The sequence below is a fragment of the Rhinichthys klamathensis genome, unplaced genomic scaffold (genome assembly GCF_029890125.1).
Source record: "Rhinichthys klamathensis goyatoka isolate OS25496 unplaced genomic scaffold, OSU_Roscu_1.1 h1tg000111l_1, whole genome shotgun sequence".
Taxonomy (NCBI): domain Eukaryota; kingdom Metazoa; phylum Chordata; class Actinopteri; order Cypriniformes; family Leuciscidae; genus Rhinichthys; species Rhinichthys klamathensis.
In genome coordinates, this window is record NW_026606649.1 from 9,707,583 (window position 1) to 9,732,728 (window position 25,146).

A 25,146-nucleotide genomic window follows, 5' to 3' on the forward strand; every position below is an offset into this window, starting at 1 on the left:
GAATTTAGTCTGAATTGTCTACTCTGACTGCACACACAAACAAAAACATACAACACAGTCATTGTAGTCATATTTAAAAACAGTATGTTCTTTTTCAAACAATACACTCACTGAATCCACCGGTTACTGAATTAAGAGCTCACTTTTCATAACTCATTCCCAACTGAGAACCGTTACCATGTTGTTTGTGCTGTGGACTATATTATGAAATGTGGTTTGTGAGACTTAATTAGCATAATCACCTACTTGTTAAATAATAATAATTTAAAAAAAAACTTGACACAAGTTTTGAGGGGGTGAATAATTGATTTTTTTTGTCTATTTAGCTTATTTTAATGCTTGTTTCGTCTTGTTTTAATTCATTTTAAGTTATCATGAGGCACACTAGTGGGCCCCAGCCCCCTGGTTGAGAACCTCTGCCATAAACAGAGTTGTGTAAAAATGAATATATTAGTTATATTAGGTATATTGCATGATATATCAGTCAAATCGTAGGTGGAGTTTCATTTTGTGCATGGAGGGGTAAAAAAAGAAGCCTAAAGGCTTATTGTGTGCAAATATGAAGACAATAGGCTATAAAAATTATTTAGAGACAAACACCTTATTTTCCACTATATAGTATCTATACGATTATACAACACTTTTACCCAAAGGATAAAAAATAAAAGCTTACCTGATGCAGAAGTAGCTGTTTTCTCCCCCAACTTGCTTAGATTTCAACTATCTGATAGTTTTGCAATCAAACATTCATATTGTACAGTTGGCCTACAATTTAGCTTGACTGCTTGCAAAGGGGGAACAAAAAAGAAGAAGTGTAAAGTGCCACAAACTGCAACACTTTTAAACTCTGGAAAAGAATGCATGCGAAAATTGAAAAATATATGACCATTTTAGTTTTCAATATGTAAAATAATTTAGCCATAATTTCATAATTCTGCACATTAATAAGATTAGATAAAAGTCTTTTTTTTTTTTTCACCACCTAGACTAATGCTGCATTCAAACCATGTTGTAATTACCGTAGTTTCAAGATGACAACACATGACATTCTACTTGGAGCTGGAATTATGCGTTTCTGTGGCAACACTATCAACGCCTAAATTAATCTACAAGCTCTATAAGGATGTGAACGCTTTTTACAAGTTGAAATCTCGTAATTACTTGAACGGACCTTAAACAATTATCCACCACAAAACTCCACCTTATAGCCATAATGGTTATTGCAGTTTTTTTTTTTTTTTTTTCAATAAATATTGGCTATTAAATGCTCATTTACATTTAAATTATATTTGCCATCACCACTCTGTCACGATGGTTGGCTGAAATGAAGGCGCACGACGATGTAAACAAAACAAAATAGTATTTTAATTGTAAATTTAACAAGGAAACACACAGGAGATAAACTTGTAGATACGGAATAGAACAACCACTTCAACATAGACGTAAAACAATCCAGGACAAAGAACTGACAGAAACTGAGGGCAGAAATTTAAGTACAGAGGGCAAACAAAGGAGCTAATGAGTTCATTATAGGGGTCATATAATGCCATTTTTGTACAAGCTAATATGATTATTTAGGGTCTAAATTAAAAGTTTGTAATATACTTTAATTAAAAATTCTCATTAGTATTGTAAGAAAACATTTTAAATTTTATCTGGTCAAAAACAGCTCTGTTTTCAGCACGCCGTTTCAGTGCATATGCCTTTAAATGATCATGAGCTTTGCTCACCCCGCCTCTCTGTTCTGTGCGTACACGTTTGTAACACAATAACCATAACGCATTGTTCATTATAAACGTGGGATTATGAATGATATGGAGAACGTCGTACATAGAAAACATGCAGTAATGTACCCTGAGTGTAAACCTTAGACTCATTCATCGTGAAGCGATTTGCAAAGATATAAATATTAATATAAAGTTTAATAAAACTCTACACTCACTTCAGTTGTTCTAGAGGTTCAGCAGGAACACGAATATCTGGTACCGATCCTTTATTCAGAAGCAGCTGCTTAGCAAAACCAGCTTTATACTGACCCTCGTTTATAAAGCAGTCTGCTGAGAAATGATTCGCGCAAACATGAGAGCATTGACGTTGCTCGTGGGGAATATTCCCTTCGAAAACAAACTCAGCCACTGCGTCTTCAGCGGTTCGGATTTAGGAACATTAAAATGACTGCTGTGTTCGTTATTACACCCAAGAACAGAACACCACAATCGCTTAGAGCCATTCTGCTCATAGACAGTGCTCCAGCATATCAACAATGACCGCGCCGGTCTGCGCAGACTATGATTGACAGCTCTCACGAGCGAGGGCGGGTCTGTGTTGAAACGCGCCTGTCAATCAACAATCGCGGGAGGGGCGTCCGACCGTGTGACGTCACACGGTCGAACGGCTTGATTTGAGGCAGGGGAAAACATATAAGGAGATTAAAACAAAAACACTGGATGGATTTTTATCATTATATGATGGTTGTGTGCAGGCACTGCCAACACACATTTCAGTACAATCAACTTGAAAAAGTGCATGTACCATTATACGACCCCTTTAACAAGGGACAGGTGATTGAAATGAATCAATGAAACTTGGAAAATGTCTCGGTTACTAATGTAACCCTGAAGGAGGGAACGGGAGAGGTAACGTCAACATGAAAACGTAATTGGGATCACTTCAGGGAAGCCCTATCATCTTCAAGTATCTACAGTTGGTGTGCGTGAATCGCGTCACGTGCCCCACCCTGCAGCGCGGGTATAAACAGGTAGCGGGCGCACGCACACATTGTTTTTCGCTGAGGAGCCGAGATCGTGACAACCGTACAGCGATGGTCAGCAATGGTGGCGACGGGACGTTACGTCTCCCGTTCCCTCCTTCAGGGAACGAGGTTTACCTTACTAACCGAGACATTCCCTATTAGTCGCTCACGTTCGGCGTAACGTCGGCGTGACAACGTAATTGGGATCCCTATGGAAAACCCCACGGTTGCTGCCACATCCAGCGCCCTACGCAAGACTCTCAGGGCCAGATGTACTAATGCTTTTGCGCCGACTTCAGGCGTATTTGTTTCGCAAAGTGCGCATAAAACCATGGCGAGGTATGTACGAACGGGACGCACCGAGATGAAAGCGCAGACTGCCTGTCGCGGGAACTGAAAATGGCAAAATACGCTTTTCGTGTCATGCATATGCATTCATGGGATGGTCAAGGGGAAAGTGGGAGTGTCACATAAAGAGATGGGAGGGGAAGCGTAAACTGCGCCTAATTATGTATTCCGCGTTATGTACAGAAAAAGCCGGTGAAAGCGCGCCTCTATTTTGTGCTGAAAATTCTCTGCCTCTTAAAAGCAGGTGTAACTTAGTAAGAGGGTTTCCTGGCATATGCCTCCTGGTGAAATGGCAGCAGTAATCCGAGCAAGACGAAGACATAGGCTAAGGAGAATATTTTTGCCAAAAGAATCACACTTTTTCAGTTGAGTGAAAAATAAATCATTAAGCGTTACAGATTAAGCAGCTACGCAATACTACAGTTACTGGAAGAAATCAAAGATGACATAGAATCTCCGACTCATCGTTCACATTCCATTCCAGCAGTTGTTAAACTCCTCGCTACATTACAGTTATTGGCATCAGGATCATTTCAAACAGTCATAGCATCAGCAGTGAGAGGAGGAGGCCCATTCAATTGCGCGTTTAAATACGCGCAATTTACGGTATAGTGAGTGGGGACAGGCGCTGATTACCTGATGAACTGCAGGTTTGGTACATAACACGCACACTGCGGTTTCACATCAAGCGCTTTCTGCGTCTTGGCAATGGTGCTATTAACGCTGCGTTCGCAAATGTACGTACATCTGGCCCTCAGACCCCCAACTGGCTGGGGCGGAAGGCCTGCGTAGAGGGAGTTCAAACTGCTGTTATACACCACACAGTGGGACTCTTTGGATAACACTGGGAAAGTGTGCCTTTCCAGGGGAGAGGGACGCTGTGGAAGCCACATCCTGCCTGAAGGGTGGTACCATGTGGAGAATACACATATGGACTGGCCGGTTAGAGGCAGTGCAACATAATATGGAATGTCACTGGGGTGGCTCCAGCCTGAGAAGGGGGAGGCTACACCGGACAGTGACGGCAGAGCGGACTCTGCCAAGGGAGAGACACGGGCTCGCCGCAGGGAGCTGGTCATGTAAGAATATGCATATGGGATCGCTGCAGGGATCAGCATATATGGAACCCAGCCTAGCACAAGTTACACAAGCATACTAGCACTAGGCCTCCGCAAAGTCTGACTGCCAAAGGGGTGCGGAGGTAATCAACAGGGTTCGCCTAAGTGGGGAACCCGACTAGAGCAGAAAACCGCACGTATCCGCTCCATGTGGAGGGGAGTGGCGCAGCAAGCCGACACTAGAGCGGGAACTTCTGTGTTACCGGGTGGTTGAAGCGAGCACACAGGAAGAAACCAGCTCAACACGTAGGCTATAAAACCTAGCGAACATGTTAGGTGTCGCCCAGCCCGCAGCTCAACAGATGTCTGTCAGCGACGCGCCGTGTGCCAGCGCCCAAGAAAAAGCGACACTCCTAGTGGAGGGGGCTCTCAACCCGGGCGGGCAGGGCACGCCTTGGGCTTCGTAAGCCAAGGCAATGGCATCCACTATCCAGTGGGTCATCCTCTGCTTGGAGACAGCCTTTCCCTCTGACAGCCTCCCTAACAGACAAAGAGCTGATCTGAGGTCCTGAGGCTTTGCGTTCTGTCCAAGTATAGGCGCAGAGCGCAAACTGGACAGAGAAAAGCAAGGGCTGGGTCTGCGTCCTCCGAACGCAGCGCTTGCAGGTTCACCACCTGGTCCCGGAAGGGAATGGTTGGAACCTTGGGCACGTATCCGGGCCGGGGTCTCAGGATAACGTGAGAGTTAGCCGGGCCTATTCTAGGCACGATTCGTCAACCGAAAATGCATGCAGGTCCCCTACCCTCTTGATGGAGGTCAATGCAACCAGGAGTACTGTTTTACAAGACAGAATTTTTAGCTCAGCTGATTGCAAAGGCACAAAGTGTGGTCTCTGAAGTGCCGAAAGGACCAGAGACAAATCCCAAGATGGTATAGAAAGTGGGCAAGGTGGATTTAGTCCCCCCCCCCCCCCCCCCCCCCCCCCACCCCCCACCCCCCCCCCGCTGGGGCCGGATGTGCCGGATGGCCTCCGCCTGCTTCTGGGCGGCCAAGAACTGGTACACAAAGCACTCGACCGTGTCGCCGAATAACCCAACCTGGGAAAGAGGGGCATCCAGGAACCGATATTTGTCGGTGTCCCTCATATCAGCCAGGTTGAGCCAAGGTTGAGTTCCTGGACCACCAAGGTGGACATCGCCTGACCGACGGAACGTGGGGTTTCTTTCATCGCCCGTAGGGCGAGGTTAGTTGCCGCACGGAGCTCCTGGAGGAGTCCTGGGTCAGAACCACCCTCGTGCATGTCCATGAGCGCCTGGGCCTGGTGGACCTGCAGGAGCGCCATGGCATGGAGGGCGGAAGCAGGCTGTCCACAGGCTCTGTAAGCTTTCGCCATAAGACCGGACGAAAACTTACATGCCTTGGATGAGAGGCGTGGATTGCCACGCCAGGAGGAAGCGGACGCTGGATACAGTTGCATCGCAACGGCACGCTCCACCGGCGGGACATCCACATACCCCTTAGCCTCTCCACCATCGAGGGTGATGAGGAGCCACAAGGACGGCTTCTGGCACTATACAGTGCCGTCCACGTCCTAGTGAGCTCCTCATGCACCTCCGGAAAGAATGGCACCGGGCCGGCGCACTGAGAACCAGCACGGCCCACCCTGAGAAACCAATCATCCAACCGAGAAGGTTCGGTACGTGGTTGAGGATTCCACACAAGTCCGATCTTCTCGGCGACCCGGGAAAGCATAGCTGCCCATTCTGGATCAGACTCGGGCAACGCTACACTCCCTGAATGGGGGTAACGCAGCCGAATACTCATCTCCAGAGGACTGAAGCTCCCCCTCCGATGCTGCAATCGACATCTGGTCGTCAAGGGGAGCTCCAAAAGACACGACTGGTCGTCCATGAGAAGGACCAGCACGCTCTTTTGATGGCTCCGTTGGCGGCAGCGTTAGTGAGGCGTGAGGGGCCCACGGAGATTGCCTCGGTGGGGAAGCCCTCACGGTAACACTCAGATCACCCTGGTTAAGCACCGAAGTGGGCCTATTCTGAGGTCCAGAATAAGCACGCGATCGGGGCACAGGCGAGGGGACTGCACCTCCCTTGAGATAAGCGAGTCTCGATCTCAACGCTGCCATAGTCATATTCCCGCAATGGGAACATGAGCTATTCACAAAAGCTGCCTCAGCGCGCTGAATGCCCAAAGACAAGAGGCAACTATTGTGGCTGTCTGCTGGCGCCAGGGAACGAACGCATCCAGAAACGCACAAGCGGAATGACATCCTGAAAAGGATGCAGGGTCATGCTTGTGTAGCTCTTTTTGTGAAGAAATACCTCTTTCTGTGATTTCTCACACAGTGCTGAGGCACCCAGGAAATTGCCGCGGTGTACAGCGGTGATAGTGCAGATCGCTGTACACTCTATGGGAAACGCCCACCAAAACCGACACAAAAGTGCTCTTGCTGTGAGAACAGCAGTTTGTTTGAGCTATAATGCTCGCAGCCACTCGCTAATTGCGCCGTCACGCCAACACTGAAGAGGAGAGAGAAGAAAGGTTTGCAGTCTGTAGATTACAGAGATGAAACAGGAAGCTCGGCTCCGAAGTGAAAGACAATGTGTGCGTGCGCCCGCTTCCTGTTTATACCCGCGCTGCGGGGTGGGGCGTGTGACGTGATTCATGCACGCCAACGTTCATTGGCTCGTTCTGTAGATACTCGAAGATGATAGGGCTCCCTGAAGTGATCCCAATTACGTCATCACATCGACGTTACTTCGAACGTGAGCGACTGATAGGGAACTGGGTCAACGGAAAATGAGCGAAACAGAAAGTGAACACAATGAAAATGTAGCAAACTAGCTCTATGAAATATTAATAATCAATCATAACTTGTTATAATTGATTATGAATATTTGGATCAGTTAATCGGGTTAACTTGATGTAGCTACATTAACATTACAACCAATTACTTGGTTCATCCTGTGAACACTTAATATTGGTTATTAATTGATTAATAGAAATGTACATTTCCGGGGCATGGGAAATGTCTTTCTTACTAAGTACTACTAAGAGCAAGTAGTCAAGATCTATGATTAGTGACTCCAGATATGAGCTTGAGACACGGACAACTTTACGTGTGACATGAACAAGATTTTATTAACTAGACTAGAATATTTAAACTACTCTAACATACACATACATACATGCATACAGTTTACCAAGGGAAAGAGAGCTGAAGCAGAATACAGGAAAGCGAGAGGTTATAGCATTGTTTGAAGTTCAGCAGATCAACAGCCCTGAGCAAACCATCAGTTTAGTTCTAACACGCCCTTCTTAAAAAGGGGTAAGGATACTTAATGTATCAAATAATGAGACTAAGTTCGATACTTGCATGTCTCGTCCATTTGAATTAAACTGTCCTGATGCAATTGGTTGAGGCTCCAGTTGATCTTTGCTGATGTGGTCTTGATGACAGAGAACCAGTGGGAGTCAGAGGATCTTTGGTGAATGGAAAGACAAGGCCGCAGCCTGGCGCAAACTTGGGGGTCCTTGATGGACTTCTTGTTCAGCACCATCTTCACGTTAGGACTTCTCAGGAAGGACCAAGAGAGTAAGAGAGCTAGAGGCTAAGAGCGCAAGAGAGCTAAAAGGACAAGAGAGCTAAAAGGACAAGAGAGAGCTAATCTTGTGATCAGTGAATTTTAAAGCATGAAGATGTCACACTCTCTGGAGGTGCGTGAGCCAATACAAAGCTGTCCCTTTTTACGACCCTTTGTTTTCTAGCAAGGCATTTGAATATTTAATTTCATTGGGTGTTTACGAAAAGAATCTTCAAGATTCTTATAATACTAATGTGTCATAAAGTTAGCAAAATGTAACGTAAATTAACAAATGGGGGGCGAAGATTGGAGTTTATAGAGACTAAACATGCTACACATATGATTTTGGTTAACCATAGTATGCAAGTCATGTTTCAGACCAAAATAGTTTAGGAGAGAGAATGGAGACATAGGCCAAACCACATAAAAGGAAAATTATGAGATGGAAAATTAGATACATGTTAAGACATTTATCACATGGTTATATATATATAGAATATACAGGATTAAAAGGGTTAATTTCTTCTTCTCAGCAAGAATTAGGAGACAATTCCCTGCACATTCTTTTGGGTCGTAAAACTGTGTCCTGTAACAGGACACCGAGTTCTCCCAGTGTGTTGGCTTTATTTGGGGGAAGTCTCACAGACCTTTGTTGGGATAGTGAGTTTGCTGGATTATTCATTAAATATAATGAATAATTTGTGTGTGTCTGATTGGTCCAGACGCTACAAAAACAAAGACAAAACATAACCCTGACACACTCATTTAAATGTTAAATGTTCTTCATTTTTAGCATATCTCAAACTGAATGTCCATTCATACGGTACATTATAATGTTGTGATGCCTAAATAATTGCTTTTAGTTTATTTAGACAAAAAAAAAACTATAGAATATAAAATATAGAATTTTAACAATTTATAACCAAGTATAGAGTATTTGAACATTTATCAGGGGAAATGATATTGACTTGTCTGTATTAGCTGGAATTTCAATATTGGTGCATCCCTAACATTCTTAAAAGGCGAAAATGTGTGTCTCATATTAAACACAGATCTTCCTGTAGTGCAGATCATTCCATTTCCTCAAAATATTGCCACTGTTCTAACCTATTTTTTTTCAGGACTGCTTTTATATTGCTTTCAATCTTGAGAGTCCTCATCCTTTACTGCAGTCATGTACTCCAACTATTCAAGGACACAGTCACTATAACATGCAGTGCGATTCAGAGCACTGTTTATTGATTGACTGAATTCTGCAAAGCCTCCTGGGAGGCAGAAAGGGGGCGGTTATGAGTGTTACAATAAATACTGACAAACAACAAATCTAATACAGAAAACAAGGTGCCCGCTTGCAACTGATGGTGAGTTTTGTCACGCTGTATGTTAAGTGTGTGTGTGGTTGGCTCATGCTGTGGGTTGGCACAGAAGATTCCTAATAAATATGTCCTTCAAGGTGAGAGAGGAAGAGGTGGGCGCAAAGACATCTGCTGGTATAAATAACGGATAAATGAAGCAGCTGAATGATTAGACATGGATTCTTCATTCTGGGGCATTCTAGGACTTCGAAACATGCATAAAAAGACAAGATTTTTCAATCAATTTATGGTTTGTTAATGTGAATATAGCAATTAGGCACCAATGCTGGTAAAATTTCACGATTCTTGATGCTAATTTCAATGCTGTTGAACAAATCTTAAATGTTAAAATACATATTGGCCTGGTTTCACAGACAGGACATAGATTCAGCCAGGAGTAGGCCTTAGTTAAATTAGGACATTTAAGTAGCTTTTATAAACATGCCGTAGAAAAAAAAAAAAGCTATCAATGCCTAAATGAATCTGCAGCGGTCACGTGGTACAAGTAGGAGCTCTAAGAAAATTCCCAGCTTAATCTTTTACGAGCTCTACGAGGTTGTGAAGGCTTTTTACAAGTTGAAAGTTTGTGATTATGACGTGGCATGAATGCATGGGTTTCAAAGTGCAAGGTTTTGAAAACTATGACTTTACCATCTCCATGTAAACAACAAAAATGTGAATTTGTGTAAACGGTGACATCATACGTATATTACACGTTCACACATGCGTATTACGTGTTCACAGGGTGTTTCTTGTCAAAGTGACATCGTCAACTACTGGCATGCAAAATCAAGCCTTTTTAGTCATTTTCGCAGATCCGTGTGGATCGTTTTGACAAGGTTGTCATCTGTTTTTAGTACATTGTTGTCATGTTTGTTTTGCTTATTATTTTTTGCTTTTTGTTTTCTTTAATCAATATTGACTATTTAATTGTACAATTGCTCATTTACCAGTTTTTACATTTAAATTATATTTGCCATCATCTACAATGCACTTAAACTGTTAAATGTTCTTCATTTTTAGCCTATTTAAAACTGAATGTCCATTCGGTGCATTATAATGTTGTGATGCCCAAATTCCAATTTCCAGTCATTATTGATGATTAAAATTAAAACTATAAAAAAAAATGTTTCACTGAAACGAAGAGCTGAAATAAAAGAAAACAAAAATATTAGATGGAAAAAAGAAAACAATAAGCTATATAGAAATAAAAAAACAAAACTGACAAAAAGCATATAACACAAAAATTACTAAAACTTTAATATCAAAATAAAAATGAAATGAAAATAATTCAAAATACTAATAAATACTGTAATAGTATAAGTAAAACCAAATAACGCTGGTTTAATGTTAACTGCTGTTCTGAATGATCTGACTTGAAGCAACAACACATCAACAAGCACATTCTTGTCAAAATGGGTTTGCAAACACAAATTACAGTAAACAACACATTAATGGCTGTTGACACCAAAATAGCTGCATAACTATGCTCAAGGCCTCTTTCTTTTTTCTCCCATTGTCTCTCTTCCTCAGGATGTGTTATAGTGCCCATGGTGCATACGCCCAGAGTAAACTGGCCCTGCTGCTGTTCTCCTACCACCTGCAGGACCAGTTGTTGGTCAAAGGAGACCCTGTAAGGGTTAATGCAGTGGACCCAGGCATGGTGAACACAGCCCTGTATGACAATCTGTGTGGCCCGGCCCAGCTAGCCAAGAAGCCTTTCGCTAAACTGCTCTTTAGGGTAAGGCAAATCATTTTGCCCTCTATAAAATCTCATTAGTCAAGTTTACTGGAGGATAATAATTGCCGGTGCATATTTGGACTGCCTTATTTTATTTAAATAACTTGCCAAACTTTGGAAAGTCAGCCAAACTAGGTCTGAGTCACTAGTGTGATGGTTTATTCAGGCACCTGTCTGTGCTTGGCAGAGAATTCTTGAGGCTTCAGTTTTCACATTGACAGGGCAGAGATAGGACATGAAATGTACAGCTTTCAAGTGGTTGAATTAAAAAATTCTATAGAAAAAAAAACATAAAATATTTTCATATTATGTGTCAAACCTGTTAATTGATCAATATTATAAATATGTGCTATTTTGTCTAAAAAAATAAAACGCACTAGAAGCTAAAAACAAATGTTTTATCAAGATTAAATGGATGTTGTAATAGCCATTGATGCTGATAAGGCTAAATATATAAACAAATGCTTGCTTGCGTTATAATGCAAAGTATTAGATATATAAATACTATTATTTTGAGATGAATAGTTGATGAGAAAGTCTTTATAATAGAGTTGGGACAAATATTAGTTTAGTTTTATTGAGATACAATTATAGTTTTTATTCATATTTTGAATTCGTTTTTGTTTTAATATGTTCCATTTTCATTTGAGTTAAAATGTAAAAAAAAATGTGTTGTAGTTTTTATCTTTTTTCTATCTTGATGTAGTTTTTATTAATTTTTAGTTATTTTAGTACATCAAGTTACAACTACATGAAAATAAGAAATGCTGTAAGCTGAAATAAAACTAGTGAAAGATTATATTTTAATATTTTATTTTATTTCAGTTAACGTTTGTTTCATTTCAAGTAACAAATTTATTTATTTATTTATTTTATTTTATTTTATTTTAGTAACTATAATAACCCTGGGTGGGAGCTCTATTATACGAAAGCCCTTTTAATTTTTGCCTAATCTTTATCATTTGGTAAGTGCTATATGATTGCAAAAGTAATCTAAAATCTAAAATTAGGCAGAAGCAAGCAACCACAATAAAATATCAGCTGATAAATATCCTATATTGAATGATACTGTTAAAATAAATAACTAATATTATTTAAAATGATAACTGTTATTACTTATTGGTCCAATATGCAATTGCCTGCTTTTGCATCTAAAACGCATTCAGTTTCATGTGTTCATGAATATTCTCCTTTAGATAGAGTCAGTGACAAAGACTGTTGTGAAAGGTGCTCTGTTGAATGACAACACTTTATGACAAACCCACCTGCCCCAATATGTTGCAATAAGGTATTGTGACAGTGTGGTGTATCCTGGGAGACACTGTTTTCACTCTCTCTTTTCTTCTTTTCCATCCGTCTGTCTCACCCAATCTCTTGGAATTCGTCTTGAAATCTAAAGGTTTGGAGCCGCTATGTCAGGGTGAACAATAATTGGATTTATCTTGTCTCTTTGCTTCAAAGGTGTGTGTGTGTGTGTGTGTGTGTGTGTGTGTGTGTGTGTGTGTGTGTGTGTGTGTGTGTGTGTGTGTGTGTGTGTGTGTGTGTGTGTGTGTGTGTGTGTGTGTGTGTGTGTGTTAATCAGACGTGATTCTTTCATCTTCTTTTAGAATGTTACACCTCTTGAATTTCAGATAAGTGGAAGAAAATGGTGGGAAGAGTGAAAAAAAAAAATAAAGTAATATAGAGTTTACAATTACAAATATAAAAATATGTATATGGTATTTCTAGGTTTTTAATGTGGTTTCATGTTACGCTATATATTATATGCCACCTATACAATAAATACCCATCTGTTTGTGCTCAGTGATCTGTTGTCTCAAAATGATCAAAATTGCTACCTTTTTTTTTCAGGCTGTTTTACTGTCATCCCATAAATTCAGCTGAGTTTATGGTGCTAAAAGAGCATTAGAGATGAGCAAACAGCAGCATATGATTGTGTTGAACACTCTGTCAGAACATTATATAATTATTTTTTTATGTATGAACAACTCTCTTTGGTTATGCGCAATAGATAGCAAATGAAAACCACAACAATGGCCAGTGACCTTCGCCCATTTCTCAAGGGGAATTATTTGTACTATACAAAAGATAATTCAATGTGTAATCAGTTGAATACAAATGTAATATCCGTGAATCTCGTACCCTTGTTGAGGTGAGGTGTGTTGATTTTGATTTATTGTGATAGTTATCAGCACAGCAATATCCTTTAGCTGGGGCCTTAGTTATTTATTTCAGGTTGAGTCACGGGTCACGGCGTCCATTATGTATGCGGCACAGAAATCGCTGTTGAAAACCCAGAAGTTATGGGGCTCAGCGAGGACAGTGTGCTTTATGTGTTTAAAAGAAAAGATGACAAATTATGAATGTCTTGAGGGGAAATGTTGTTATGACTAGACAGCCAACGACTTTTAAAATAGAAAAGCACACCCGCTGTAGAGAATAAAATTTTTCGGTTCTTTGCAAAAAGAAACTGATAAGGAAGGTTTGTCCAAGAGCATAAAATACTTCTTTATGTCATGTTAGCTATATAACTAATGTTAATGTATATAACCTTAGAGTGTGAAGTGTTATCAGATTTACATAAAATATCATATGCATGATAAATGACATGCAAAAACAACAAAATATTCTAAATATTAAAATTATTCATATATAAGTTAACGAATAGTTCTGGCCTTTGGTTATGATTGGCTGAGCTGCTTACGAAGCAACGCCCCTAACTTTTAGAAAATCTCTGCAAACTGTGGCTTCTTGCTTTTTTATGAAACATTGCTTTCACTAAGTTCTAATTGGTTGAGCCATTTGAAACGGTTGTAAAATAGTCGATTGAGTTCTATATTAATTCTATGCGGCATCTGTGATGTAGCTGGTCAACCATAATTATATTATATATACATATATATAAATTTTTTTTTTTTTGCTGTTTACTATCACTCAATGTGCAAGGCAAGGAAAGTTTATTTATATAGCACATGTCATACACTATGGCAATTCAAAGTGCTTTACATAGGAGGAAATAATCACAAAATAAAAGCAAGGAAAACAGTTATTCAAAAACTTTACATAGAAAGGAATTATAAAAATCACGCAATTCATAGAGCTTTGCATATAAAATAGACAAAAAAAAAGCAGGGGGAATTAAAGCAGTTATAAAAGGAATTAAAGGAGATAAATTATACAGTTATAAAATGAATTAGAGTAAAATGAATTAAAATAGTAAAAAGATGATACATAGAATAATCTTCTCATCTGGCAAAACACCGGTGTATCTTATTTTGACTCTGAGATTTCCCCATGACGGTCAGTATTCTTCTGTGGATTTTCAGTAGAATAAAGTGTTAATAATGTAAAGTAGTCCTACGTAATGATAGCCATATATATATATATACTCACCTAAAGGATTATTAGGAACATCTGTTCAATTCCTCATTAATGCAATTATCTAATCAACCAATCGCATGGCAGTTGCTTCAATGCATTTAGGGGTGTGGTCCTGGTCAAGACAATCTCCTGAACTCCAAACTGAATGTCAGAATGGGAAAGAAAGGTGATTTAAGCAATTTTGAGCGTGGCATGGTTGTTGGTGCCAGACGGGCCGGTCTGAGTATTTCACAATCTGCTCAGTTACTGGGATTTTCACGCACAACCATTTCTAGGGTTTACAAAGAATGGTGTGTAAAGGGAAAAACATCCAGTATGCGGCAGTCCTGTGGGCGAAAATGCCTTGTTGATGCTAGAGGTCAGAGGAGAATGGGCCGACTGATTCAAGCTGATAGAAGAGCAACTTTGCTGCATACCTCGGTTGTAACGAGTGGTTATTTCAGTCAAAGCATTTGTGAAGCCACAACACGCACAACCTTGAGGCGGATGGGCTACAACAGCAGAAGACCCCACCGGGTACCACTCATCTCCACTACAAATAGGAAAAAGATGCTACAATTAGCAAGAGCTCACCAAAATTGGACAGTTGAAGACTGGAAAAATGTTGCCTGGTCTGATGAGTCTCGATTTCTGTTGAGACATTCAGATGGTAGAGTCAGAATTTGGCGTAAACAGAATGAGAACATGGATCCATCATGCCTTGTTACCACTGTGCAGGCTGGTGGTGGTGGTGTAATGGTGTGGGGGATGTTTTCTTGGCACACTTTAGGCCCCTTAGTGCCAATTGGACATCATTTAAATGCCACGGCCTACCTGAGCATTGTTTCTGACAATGTCCATCCCTTTATGGCCACCATGTACCCATCCTCTGATGGCTATTTCCAGCAGGATAATGCACCATGTCACAAAGCTCGAATCATTTCAAATTAGTTTCTTGAACATGACAATGAGTTCACTGTACTAAAATGGCCCCCACAGTTACCAGATCTCAACCCAATAGAGCATCTTGGGATGTGGTGGAACGGGGATGTGGTGGAACTTTTTGCCAAGATAACAGCTCTGAGTTTTCTCCTATAATGCCCGAAGAGTTTGCAAAACACCTGCCAAGAGATCAGAGACCATTCTTTCATACAGAATCTCTCCAGATCCTTCAGATTCACAAGTTCATGTTGGTGCTTCTTCTCTTCAGTTCACCCCACTCATTTTCTATTGGGTTCAGTATAGGCGACTGGGACGGTCATGGTTCCAGTGCTTCATTTTGTGCTCAGTGACACATGTTTGTTTTGGACCGTTGTCCTGATGGAAGATCCAAGCACAGCCCATTATAAGATTTCTAGCAGAGGCAGTCAGGTTTAGATTTTTTATCTGTTGGTATTTGCTAGAATCCATAATACCATGTATCTGAACAAGATGTCCAGGACCTCCAGCAAAAAATAGGCCCACAACATATAAAATCCAGCAGTATATCTAACCGTAGGCATCGGGTACTTTTTATCCATGTTTGCACCAAACGCATCTGGTGGGTTTGCTGCCAAAAAGCCCTTTTTTTGTTTCATCTGACCATAGAATCCAGTCCCCTTTGAAGTTCCAGTCGTGTCCGACAACTGAATATGCTGGAGTTTATTTTTGGAGGAGCAAGGAGGATTTTACTTGAAACCCTCCCAAACAACATGTGGTGATGTAGGGGTTGTTTGATATATATTGTTTTAGGCTTTCTGACCCCCAAGACTCAAGTAATCTCTGCAATTCTCCATCTGGGATCCCTGGAGAATCTTTGGCCTCTCAAACTTTCCTCCTCACCATCCATTAAGGCAATATAGACACATGTCCTCTTCCTTGCAGTTTCGTAGCATCTTTAGTTGATTGGAACTTCTTAATTATTGCCCTGATTGTCAAAATGGGGATTTTCAAATCTTTTTTCTTTTTGCTATTGTCTTACAGCCCCTTTTTATTTTGTGATGCTCAACAATCTTTTGATGCACATCAGAACTATATTATTTGGTTTTACTCATTGTGATGGACGATTAAGGGGGTTTTGGCCTTTGTGGTTCCTCATATTTAAACTCCTGTGAAACAAGAAGTCATAGCTAGACAATTTCATGTTCCTAGTCACCCTGGAGTGCTAAAAAAAGGTAAATATTAATCTAGAAATCTAACTTGTATGTTGTTGTGTTACTTTTGACCCACCTGTGTGTTACTTTCGACCCAACTGACGGGGTCAAAAGTAACATGAGCAGTCTTAAGTTCAAAGTGAAATTATACTGAAGTCGTTCTACATTTTTACAAAATACCACCTGGTATTGATAGACCACACTTGTGAGTGACTGACCACAGCAAAAATAGATCTCTGTCTAAACCAGGGCCGTCGCTAGTGGGGTGAAAGGTGGTGACAATTATAGGGGCCCCCAAAATCCAGCAGTTATACTATTTAGGCCCCTGTAGTATGAATAATTCTAATATTTATATTAGTTGTATGCCTGAGATTTAAATGAAAACCACAAAAACGTGCAATTTGGGTAAATATTTTTCCAAATATCTGCTTCTCTTACCTCCATAAAAATGGTTTAGTTCGACCTAAAGTATTTATTAATTATTCAGTCAGAGTCAGTGACAAACATCAGATGGACCCAATAAAAATGTCCCACCCCAGCTCGTAAACAGAACCAATCAGAGTTGAGGCGGCAGCCTGAAGTTAACGATGAACTTGGTGGAAGAGCAGGAGACTAACTGACTGAAAAATGTCGGGGAAAAGAAAACATCAGGGAACCAGAAATGCCAGGAAAAGACGGAGAGGGAGGCAAGGAGAGTGGTTGTATCCCAGTCGATCAAGACGTTCTTAAAGACCGGTTATATATTGTTATTTCGCTGGGAATTAGAAAACTTCCGTCTACAGTCTGCCGTGTACAGTCATTTTTTATTATCGGTGCGCGCCGCAATCGACCGAATGATTACGTGGTCTAAATTCCTGTCTTTTTACACTATTGTAACTAGAGTTTAAAAAAAATTACACGAGTCACGACGCATTGCATTATGCATCTGACCTGCCGGCTGATGATATTTAAAACATAGAGAAAACACGAACACACTGCACTTGGATGAATAAATGTATTCGCTTTATTTAATAATATTACCAGTTCCATATTATCTTTATTAAAAAATAAGACAATGAATGGTTTTATTTTTTGAATTAGACTGCATTCTTGTCTATTTCTAAATGTTTACTTTTTGATTTATGAATTATAACAGACTGATGGGGGAAAAAAATTATTACTTTTAAAAAATTGGTTTTATTATTATTTAACAATTTCTTGCTTTTTTATTAGTTGTAATTTTTATATAAACATTTAACTTTTAAAATAAAGGTTTTACAACAACATCACCATCTTCTGTTATGTGGGCCTCCATGTTCATCTATTGTACAGTATATGATATTGGTGGAGGGTGGTGGGGGCCCACATCAATATTTTTTCAGGGGGCCCCGAATCCTCTAGCTACGGCCCTGGTCTAAACCATCATCTTTAAAAATGATGTTTTTCTGAAAAATGGTACTTTCGCCCCTGCTCTCCCCTATAATTAATTTGCCACGCAATAATTTTATAGCGCATCCCCGCATAACCGACATGCTGCGAAGATTAGATCGAAGCTTAGGCTACTCCTCCTCATTGAAAATTGTCTTAAAACATTTAGGTAGATTACAATGAATTATTGGCCTAGAATTTAAATTATTAAAGGGGTCATATAATGCCATTTTTGTTCAAGCTAATATGATCCTTTAGGGTCTAAATTAAAAGTTTGTAATACTTTAATTAAAAATTCTCATTAGTGTTGTAAGAAAACACTTATTTTACCTGGTCAAAAACAGCTCTGTTTTCAGCACGCCGTTTCAGTGCATATGCCTTTAAATGATCATGAGCTTTGCTCACTCCCAAATTAATAAATTCACTCACAAATTAATAAATTGGAAGCTACATCGCAGGTGGCTTGGAAGACGTGGGTAATATGGTTTATCCATTTTGCAACACAAACTGGAGGTAAGCAACAGTAATAGTTTGATATCTACAGAACTTTAAGATCTCCCTCTTTTCGTTTTCTTTCTTGCTGCATTAAAGATGAAATGGTTAAACTTCTGTTTTCGCGCAGGCGCAGTGAGGGAAAAAACACTGAGTTTAGGGCAATCGGTTCGTAGCTCTGCTTAAACTGTGCGATATAGTCACGAGGAGCGACCTAAATTTCTGACATGCCAGAAATTCATCCGACTGCCTGTCGGGAGAGGTTAATCGCCTCTCATTTCCGCCTATACATTTCACGAACACTGCACGACAAACGACGCACGATATAGCTGAAAAGAGTTGCACGAGTCAGAATTTGGCTCAAAAAACGGACGAAAATCGCAACAGTGTATGCCCGAGAAGCTTTTCTCACACTCTTTGTGATTCAGCTCAGTATAGAGAAACCTTGTGGCTCCTGTAGTTTAATGTAAATTCCCTCAGACAAAAGAGATCTAGAAAATAGAAAAACATTGCTTATCCTCAATTGCCTGGCCTCAAAGAGAGGCATTTGAAGTGCAGAGTCTGGCACCAGTGTTAGAGAAGATTGGCTGTCCAGTATAATTGATCCGTCTGGAGGTCATAGTCCAACTGACCATCTGCATATCAATCTCACTTACTGTGCAGCCCAACTTTTAGATCTTCTGATGTGGAAGCGAGCCATAACATTTGCAATTAGAAGGCTAATTTGAATAATTAACCCTGGCGGTTGGAAAGCATCACGTGTGTAAACTTGAGGCAAGAGTCACAAGTGGAAGTGTACAGATTAGGACTGACAACAAAATAATTTTCAATTGAATTACATGATTAGCTAGCTTGCAATATGAATATTTGAAACAAAAAAGACAACAAAATAAAGATGTTAACAGTGTTGTGGCAGGCAAGTAATGCATTCAATAGAATTTACAAAAATTCAGTATATTCTTTTCAAGTTAGTTAACATGTTCAACATGTTCTTGCAACCCATCTACACTTGTTTTATATGTATTGCTCTTTTTCATTCAAGTCTGTTCCATTTGCTGTTTTTGAATGTGTCTTGTGTGAACGGGACACATTCTTATTCCCTGGCTTGCAAAGGTGGGGAATTTATGGCCTGGTCAGGAGGCATGGTTTTTTTAATAGATTATTTTTTTTGTTAATTAATTGTACTATTGTACTACAGTAAGCACTATTTCTGAATTCCCTGAAACGCCTTGATTATAGTCTTGAGTTTTCTTCTTGGAACGTAGACGTCACAATATTCCTCATTTAAATAATTCCTGCCCAAGGCATACACAAAAAAAAAAAAAAAAGTGGAGCAAAGCCTGGTTGTGTTTGTTGAAACTCATGTTATGGTAAGGGACGTGATCATTCTGAAACATACACAGTGTTACTGACAGACTGGCAAGAGAGGTGCTGCCCAATGTAAACATTTTTTTGTTTTGTTTTTTTATGTTTTTTGAACATTCAAGCATGGAAATCTATTCTAGTAGACCCAAAAAAACAAAATCAAGACTTTGTTAAAGGGCATAATATGGCCTCTTTTAAAAGTTAATGTATTATGTACAAATATATATTATACAAATTAAATATTAAAAAATAAAATATTAAAAACAATCAACAATAGTATATTTATAAATTAACATTAATCTACATTAGAGGTCTCCAATCACTATCCTGCAGTTTATCGCCAATCCTAATTAAACACGCCTGAAACAGCTAATCAAGAACTTCAGAATTGCAAGAAACTTCCAGGCAAGTGTTAAGGGAGGTTGGAGCTAAACTCTACAGGACAATGTCCCCCCAGAAGCGGGATTGGACACACCTGACCTAATAAATGCTGAGAAAAAAAAGTGAATTGTTCATTCATGATACCTAATGCACTGACTAGTGATAAATTAATCCTTGTTCTGGTGTTAAAGTTACCAAATGACAAATTGACAGTTCTATACAGATACAATGTACAGTATTTGTTTTCAGCCAGTATATTTACCAAAGCAGCTGCAACTTACAATAAAGTGCACATATAAGTGGCAATTACCAGAGCTTGCAGCTAAGGATATATGTCAAGTGCTAGGGTAAGATTTTCAAGTGCCAAGAAGAACACTACAGAACAAATCAAAGAACGCTATAACAACTGCAAACACACAAGGAATGTTGCGATGGCTGTCACGTACAAAGATGAGCGAAGTCAAGAGACTAGCAGGAATGCAAAATTAGGAATTTTGTTCCAGGAATCGGGATCATCTTTTCTGTCCTTCTTTGATATTTCATATCCATCGCTGTTTAAATATTCTTAACGTGCCCACAGCTGTGTGTGACTTGATCTCTGATTCCTGTCCATCCACAGACGTCTGCAGAAGGAGCATCCACAGCTATCTACGCTGCAGCTGCCTCTGAGCTCGAGGGGATCGGAGGACTGTATCTGTACAACGGTCGTAAGACGGAGTCTTCAGCGCTGTCTTATGATGAACGGCTGCAAACCAAGTTGTGGAAAGAAAGCTGTGCTCTTGTGGGTCTCCAAAAGGCCTGAGATAACATCAGCACTGAGCTCCTGATCACAGAGACCTTGGCTCTCAACTACATAAAACGTCCACCTGAAAAATATTCAACCTCTTGCCTTAAGTTAGTTTAGTATCCCTATTTTCCAATTTTTCATTCTCTGAAACCGTCCCTCGGTCTTTAAACCATCTCGTTACCATTTAGTGTTCACACAAGCCATCCTTTAAGGTCTTGAAGACTTTACCTCAACAATACATGACTAATACTAACAAGTGCACTGTTTTCCAACATAAAACCTCTCTCTTCCTCCACTTCTTCTCACTTGGGAACTTTCTAAACACTTTGGTTTTCCTGAACTAAGCAAATAAAACAATGATTTTGACTAATAATCTACTATCTTGTGCTCGGCTAAGCCTTTTTGAGTGCTTAATGAATCAGGACCGTCACAATGGCTGTTCCACTGATTTTCCTCTGGAATCCGTCAACAGACTAAAGACAATCGAAGGATAATTATATGTGAAATCTCAAGCTCTCTAAACTGGGCAAATACCAGCCTATCTCTGTTTATTCTCTTCGTTACCGCGCTGGGATTTTATGTCTTTCTTTGTTAGTATAGTTGTATATCTGCAGTGGCCCCTACATTGGGTTATTCCATCCATCAGTCAGTGTCATTCCTCCCTCTGCCTACCACATCTAATTCTCTAAACACAAACTGTAGAAAGGCTAAGGGGGAAAAACCTTTGTCTGGCTAAGCCCTTCATTTTTCATTCCTCCACTGTGCAATTTACAATGCTGTGTTTCAAATCTTCCACAAAAGAGACGGATGCCCTCATGTCAGGTGCCTCACCTTCATCCACCTTGTTTCTCCCCAAGGGAAATATTTCGCCCAAATGTTCTGTTCGTGACTGTGACATGCTTAGAATTTGTGATTCCAATGTGTAATTACGTGGTTGTGGTGTTCTTTTTTTTTTCATTTTAATCTTGCTTCTGAGCAGACATTAAAACATAAACATTTAAAATATGTGCATCTTTTTTTTTTAGATGTTGAGTCTTAACTTTTAAATATATTCCAGCTATTATTATTTAATATATATTTATCCAAGGTCAGTGTGCAATTGCAAAACAACTTATTGAGTCTTGAAATAATGGACATTTTTCCGATAGGAGATGTTGCTTCATAAATATAAATATATAAAAGTACTGTAAAATGAGTTACTTCCTATCTGCTGGTGTCTGTAACAACTCTGAGGTGTTGTCTCGACTTTGGCTGCTTTGGATAAAGTGCTACTTTGACCTGTTAAATTCTAATTTAAATGTACTGATGTCAAAATGTGCCTGTCATTTGTGTGTTTTATGTGGTGTCAGTCATGCAGTTGACCAAATGCATTCCCATCCAGACATTTCAGCATCTCCCAACTAATTCTGTTCCTTTTCTTTATTGTACAATGAACAGGATATGAAGCTTTTGGGTCAATGAGAGACAATTGCTTTTGAGAATTTGCTTTTATCATCCTAGTTTTGCTCATGGTACTGTAATTATGCACTAATGGAAGTGCTGCTGTATTATAATGTATTTAGCATTATAGGAAGTGTAATTAACTTCCATGCACTGATAATAATGATCCAATAGATTAATTATGGTTGTGACACTCAGAAATAAATTAATAATATTTGGAGGCACCAAATGGTTGACGATAAACGAATCGAGAAACAGTCTCAGTACAAAATGTGTAAAGAGGACTTTGCGTACTTAGCACCTCAGCCACATGCACTGTGAATGAGCCCAATGTTTCTGTCATTTGTGTTTGAAAGAGAGGGATAAAGATGGAGAAAAGAGTGACGCATTATCTTGCCAGGAGACTCTGAAGTGTCTCATCTTCAGCTCTTGTAGAAAGCAGAGTGAATGATGTTCTCTTCTAATGCTCTTGTCTAAATAAAAACACTGATTTCCCTGTTGCAGTAGCTGTTTTTTTTCCCCCTGCCTAATGTTCTGCTAATGGTGAAGTGTAAACGAAAAAGTGAGATGTAAAATCCAATTTATGTCGTGTAGGTTTTAAAAATTGGGCAGAGCCTGTAAATTGCCATTTCAAGGACACAGAGTAGAAGACATATACGATCAACGTGCTGTTAACTTGAATAGAATAAAAATGGCTACATTTACCCTTTGTCCAGGCATTTCATTTAATTTTTTTCAAGTTCTGTCATGCATAGTCACATGTAATATGTGAAAGTGTTGATTTATTTTCTTTTTTTAAGTAATAGTTGTACGTTTTGCTTTTCAATCCTTGTGTCCATAAAACATGGAAACCCAACGTGTGTGTGTAAGACATGAAATCCTCTACAGGAGCTCATTTTAGGTTTTTCTGTTATGAATGCCTTTGGCAGTTTGTGGGACATCCATCTCAAGCACATGCACTGATATGCAAGACTCACCTCACTCTCATATTTAAATACTAACACATTTGATTGCTTTTTAAGTGATACTTTTAAACTCGAGCCCTTGCTGATCAGTCGTATGCTTCTAATTTTAAACCTATTCCTCCCAAACAAATTCTTCAAGCATCAATGACTACGTTTACATGCAGCCAATTTTCGGGTTATGATCGGGTTAAGGTCACTATTCAGGTTTCTGAAACATTAGGAATAACCCGTTTACATGCGTGAGCAGAGAGAGTTTCTCCTGTATACATGGAATTGCAATATCCCGATGTAAACGGCGACGCGCGGTTAGCGTCAAGACGTACGGACAACCTTAAGACGCAATATGCGTCATTTCAGATTCTTCTTCCTGTATCCAAAGACAACAACCCTATTTTGAGCAGTCTGAAGCCTATGTTTCAGGTGCTTTAAGACACCATTGTACCAAGAGCAACACGCGTAATCAAAATAAGGCTGAATTAGAGCACTTGCAGAGTTAACATTGCTTTTTTTGTCCAAAAAACTTTGAGATTCTGGACAAGAAACGTACTCTTTGATTTACCTTGGTAAGCACCTTTTGCGCTTGGCCCACTCCAGACAAGTGGCAGTCCAGCACACAACCAAGGTAACTGAGTCCTTTACATTAATCTCACTATCTCCAACTAAAACCTTAAAACCAAGGGATCTTCTCAGTTTTATTTTTGACCCAAAAAGTATGGCTTCCGTTTTCCCTCAGTGAAGTGATAGCTTATTGTCTGACATCCACCTGCTGACTTTTGATAGTTCTACACTGAGAGTTCTTTCAAGCATGTTCTTATCTTCATGTGAAACCAATAACGCAGAATCATCTGCATATAAAGTCCACATTAACATACAGACTTAAGGTCATTTATATATAGAAGGAAAAAAAGTGGGCCCAAGACAATCCCTTGAGGAACCCCACATTCTATATATTGTGGTTGAGACATTGTTCCTCCAATATCCACCACCTGCTTCCTATCCTTCAGATAAGAACTCACCCATCTGACTGCTAAGTCATTAAAACCAATGGCTTTTAATTTGCGTACCAAAATACCATGGTCAATGGTTTCAAAGGCCCTCTGTAGGTCTAACATGACCATAGCACAAAAATGACCTTTATCTACCTCCCTCCTAATGTGGTCAGTTAAATACAATAAACAGGTGTCAGTGGAATGTGATTTACGAAAGCCAGACTGGAACTCATAGAGTCATCTCATCTCACAACTCATCACTCATAGTGATGATAAATATTTGTCAGTCTGTTCAAAAATAATATTTTCAATTATCTTTGACAGACTACACAGTATAGAAACAGGTCTATAGTTCCCATGGTCTAATTTACTCCATTTCTTGTAAAGTGGAATCACTCTGGCAAGCTTGAAATCATTAGGGAAATATCCTTGCTCAATAGATATGTTTATGATATGGGTGATACATGGGGTTATAACCTCAGCAGCATCTCTTAAGAATCTAGATCAGTGGTCTCAAACTCGCGGCATTTTGTGGCCCCCTACTTGACATTAAAGTTTAATGTTAGTGCGGCCCGTCGTTGCGTGTGCCGCGTTTAAAAAAATAAAAAAAATAAAAAATATCCCTTATGGGCTACCATAGATAGTCTCATGACAGCTTACGGTGGGTTTGTTGACAATAGTTGTCATGGACAACCGCGAAGTACAAACTTACTGCGCCTGGAAAAAATGAGCGCGTCACTTATGAGCGCGCTTGCCGCGTGCCTACATTTGAAATAACGAACTTGAGCAAGCAAAATATGTGAGCGCGATATGTGAACATGCCACGAGCTACTGGTAGCTCGCGAGCGACATGTTGGAGACCCCTGCTCTAAAACAATGTGAGAATAATCATTTTGAGCTTGTAATATGTGTCCAGCAGGTTGATAAGAAGGTTTGCTTTGATTTGTGCAAAGTCAGTAATTTGCCTGAGA

At 39.8% G+C, this 25,146-nt stretch overlaps 1 protein-coding gene across 2 annotated transcripts in view; it reads left to right on the forward strand.

Annotated features, from left to right (window-relative positions):
• Window positions 1–20,882, forward strand: part of dhrsx (dehydrogenase/reductase (SDR family) X-linked) — an 82,068-nt gene extending 61,186 nt beyond the window's left edge. For both annotated transcript variants that reach the window (XM_056254418.1, XM_056254417.1), the window contains exons 6-7: window positions 10,650–10,857; window positions 20,614–20,882. In XM_056254418.1, coding sequence (XP_056110393.1) covers window positions 10,650–10,857; window positions 20,614–20,796 — 391 coding nt within the window. In that variant the 3' untranslated portion in view covers window positions 20,797–20,882. The remainder of the gene's footprint in view (window positions 1–10,649; window positions 10,858–20,613) is intronic.
• The last annotated feature ends 4,264 nt before the right edge of the window (window positions 20,883–25,146 follow it).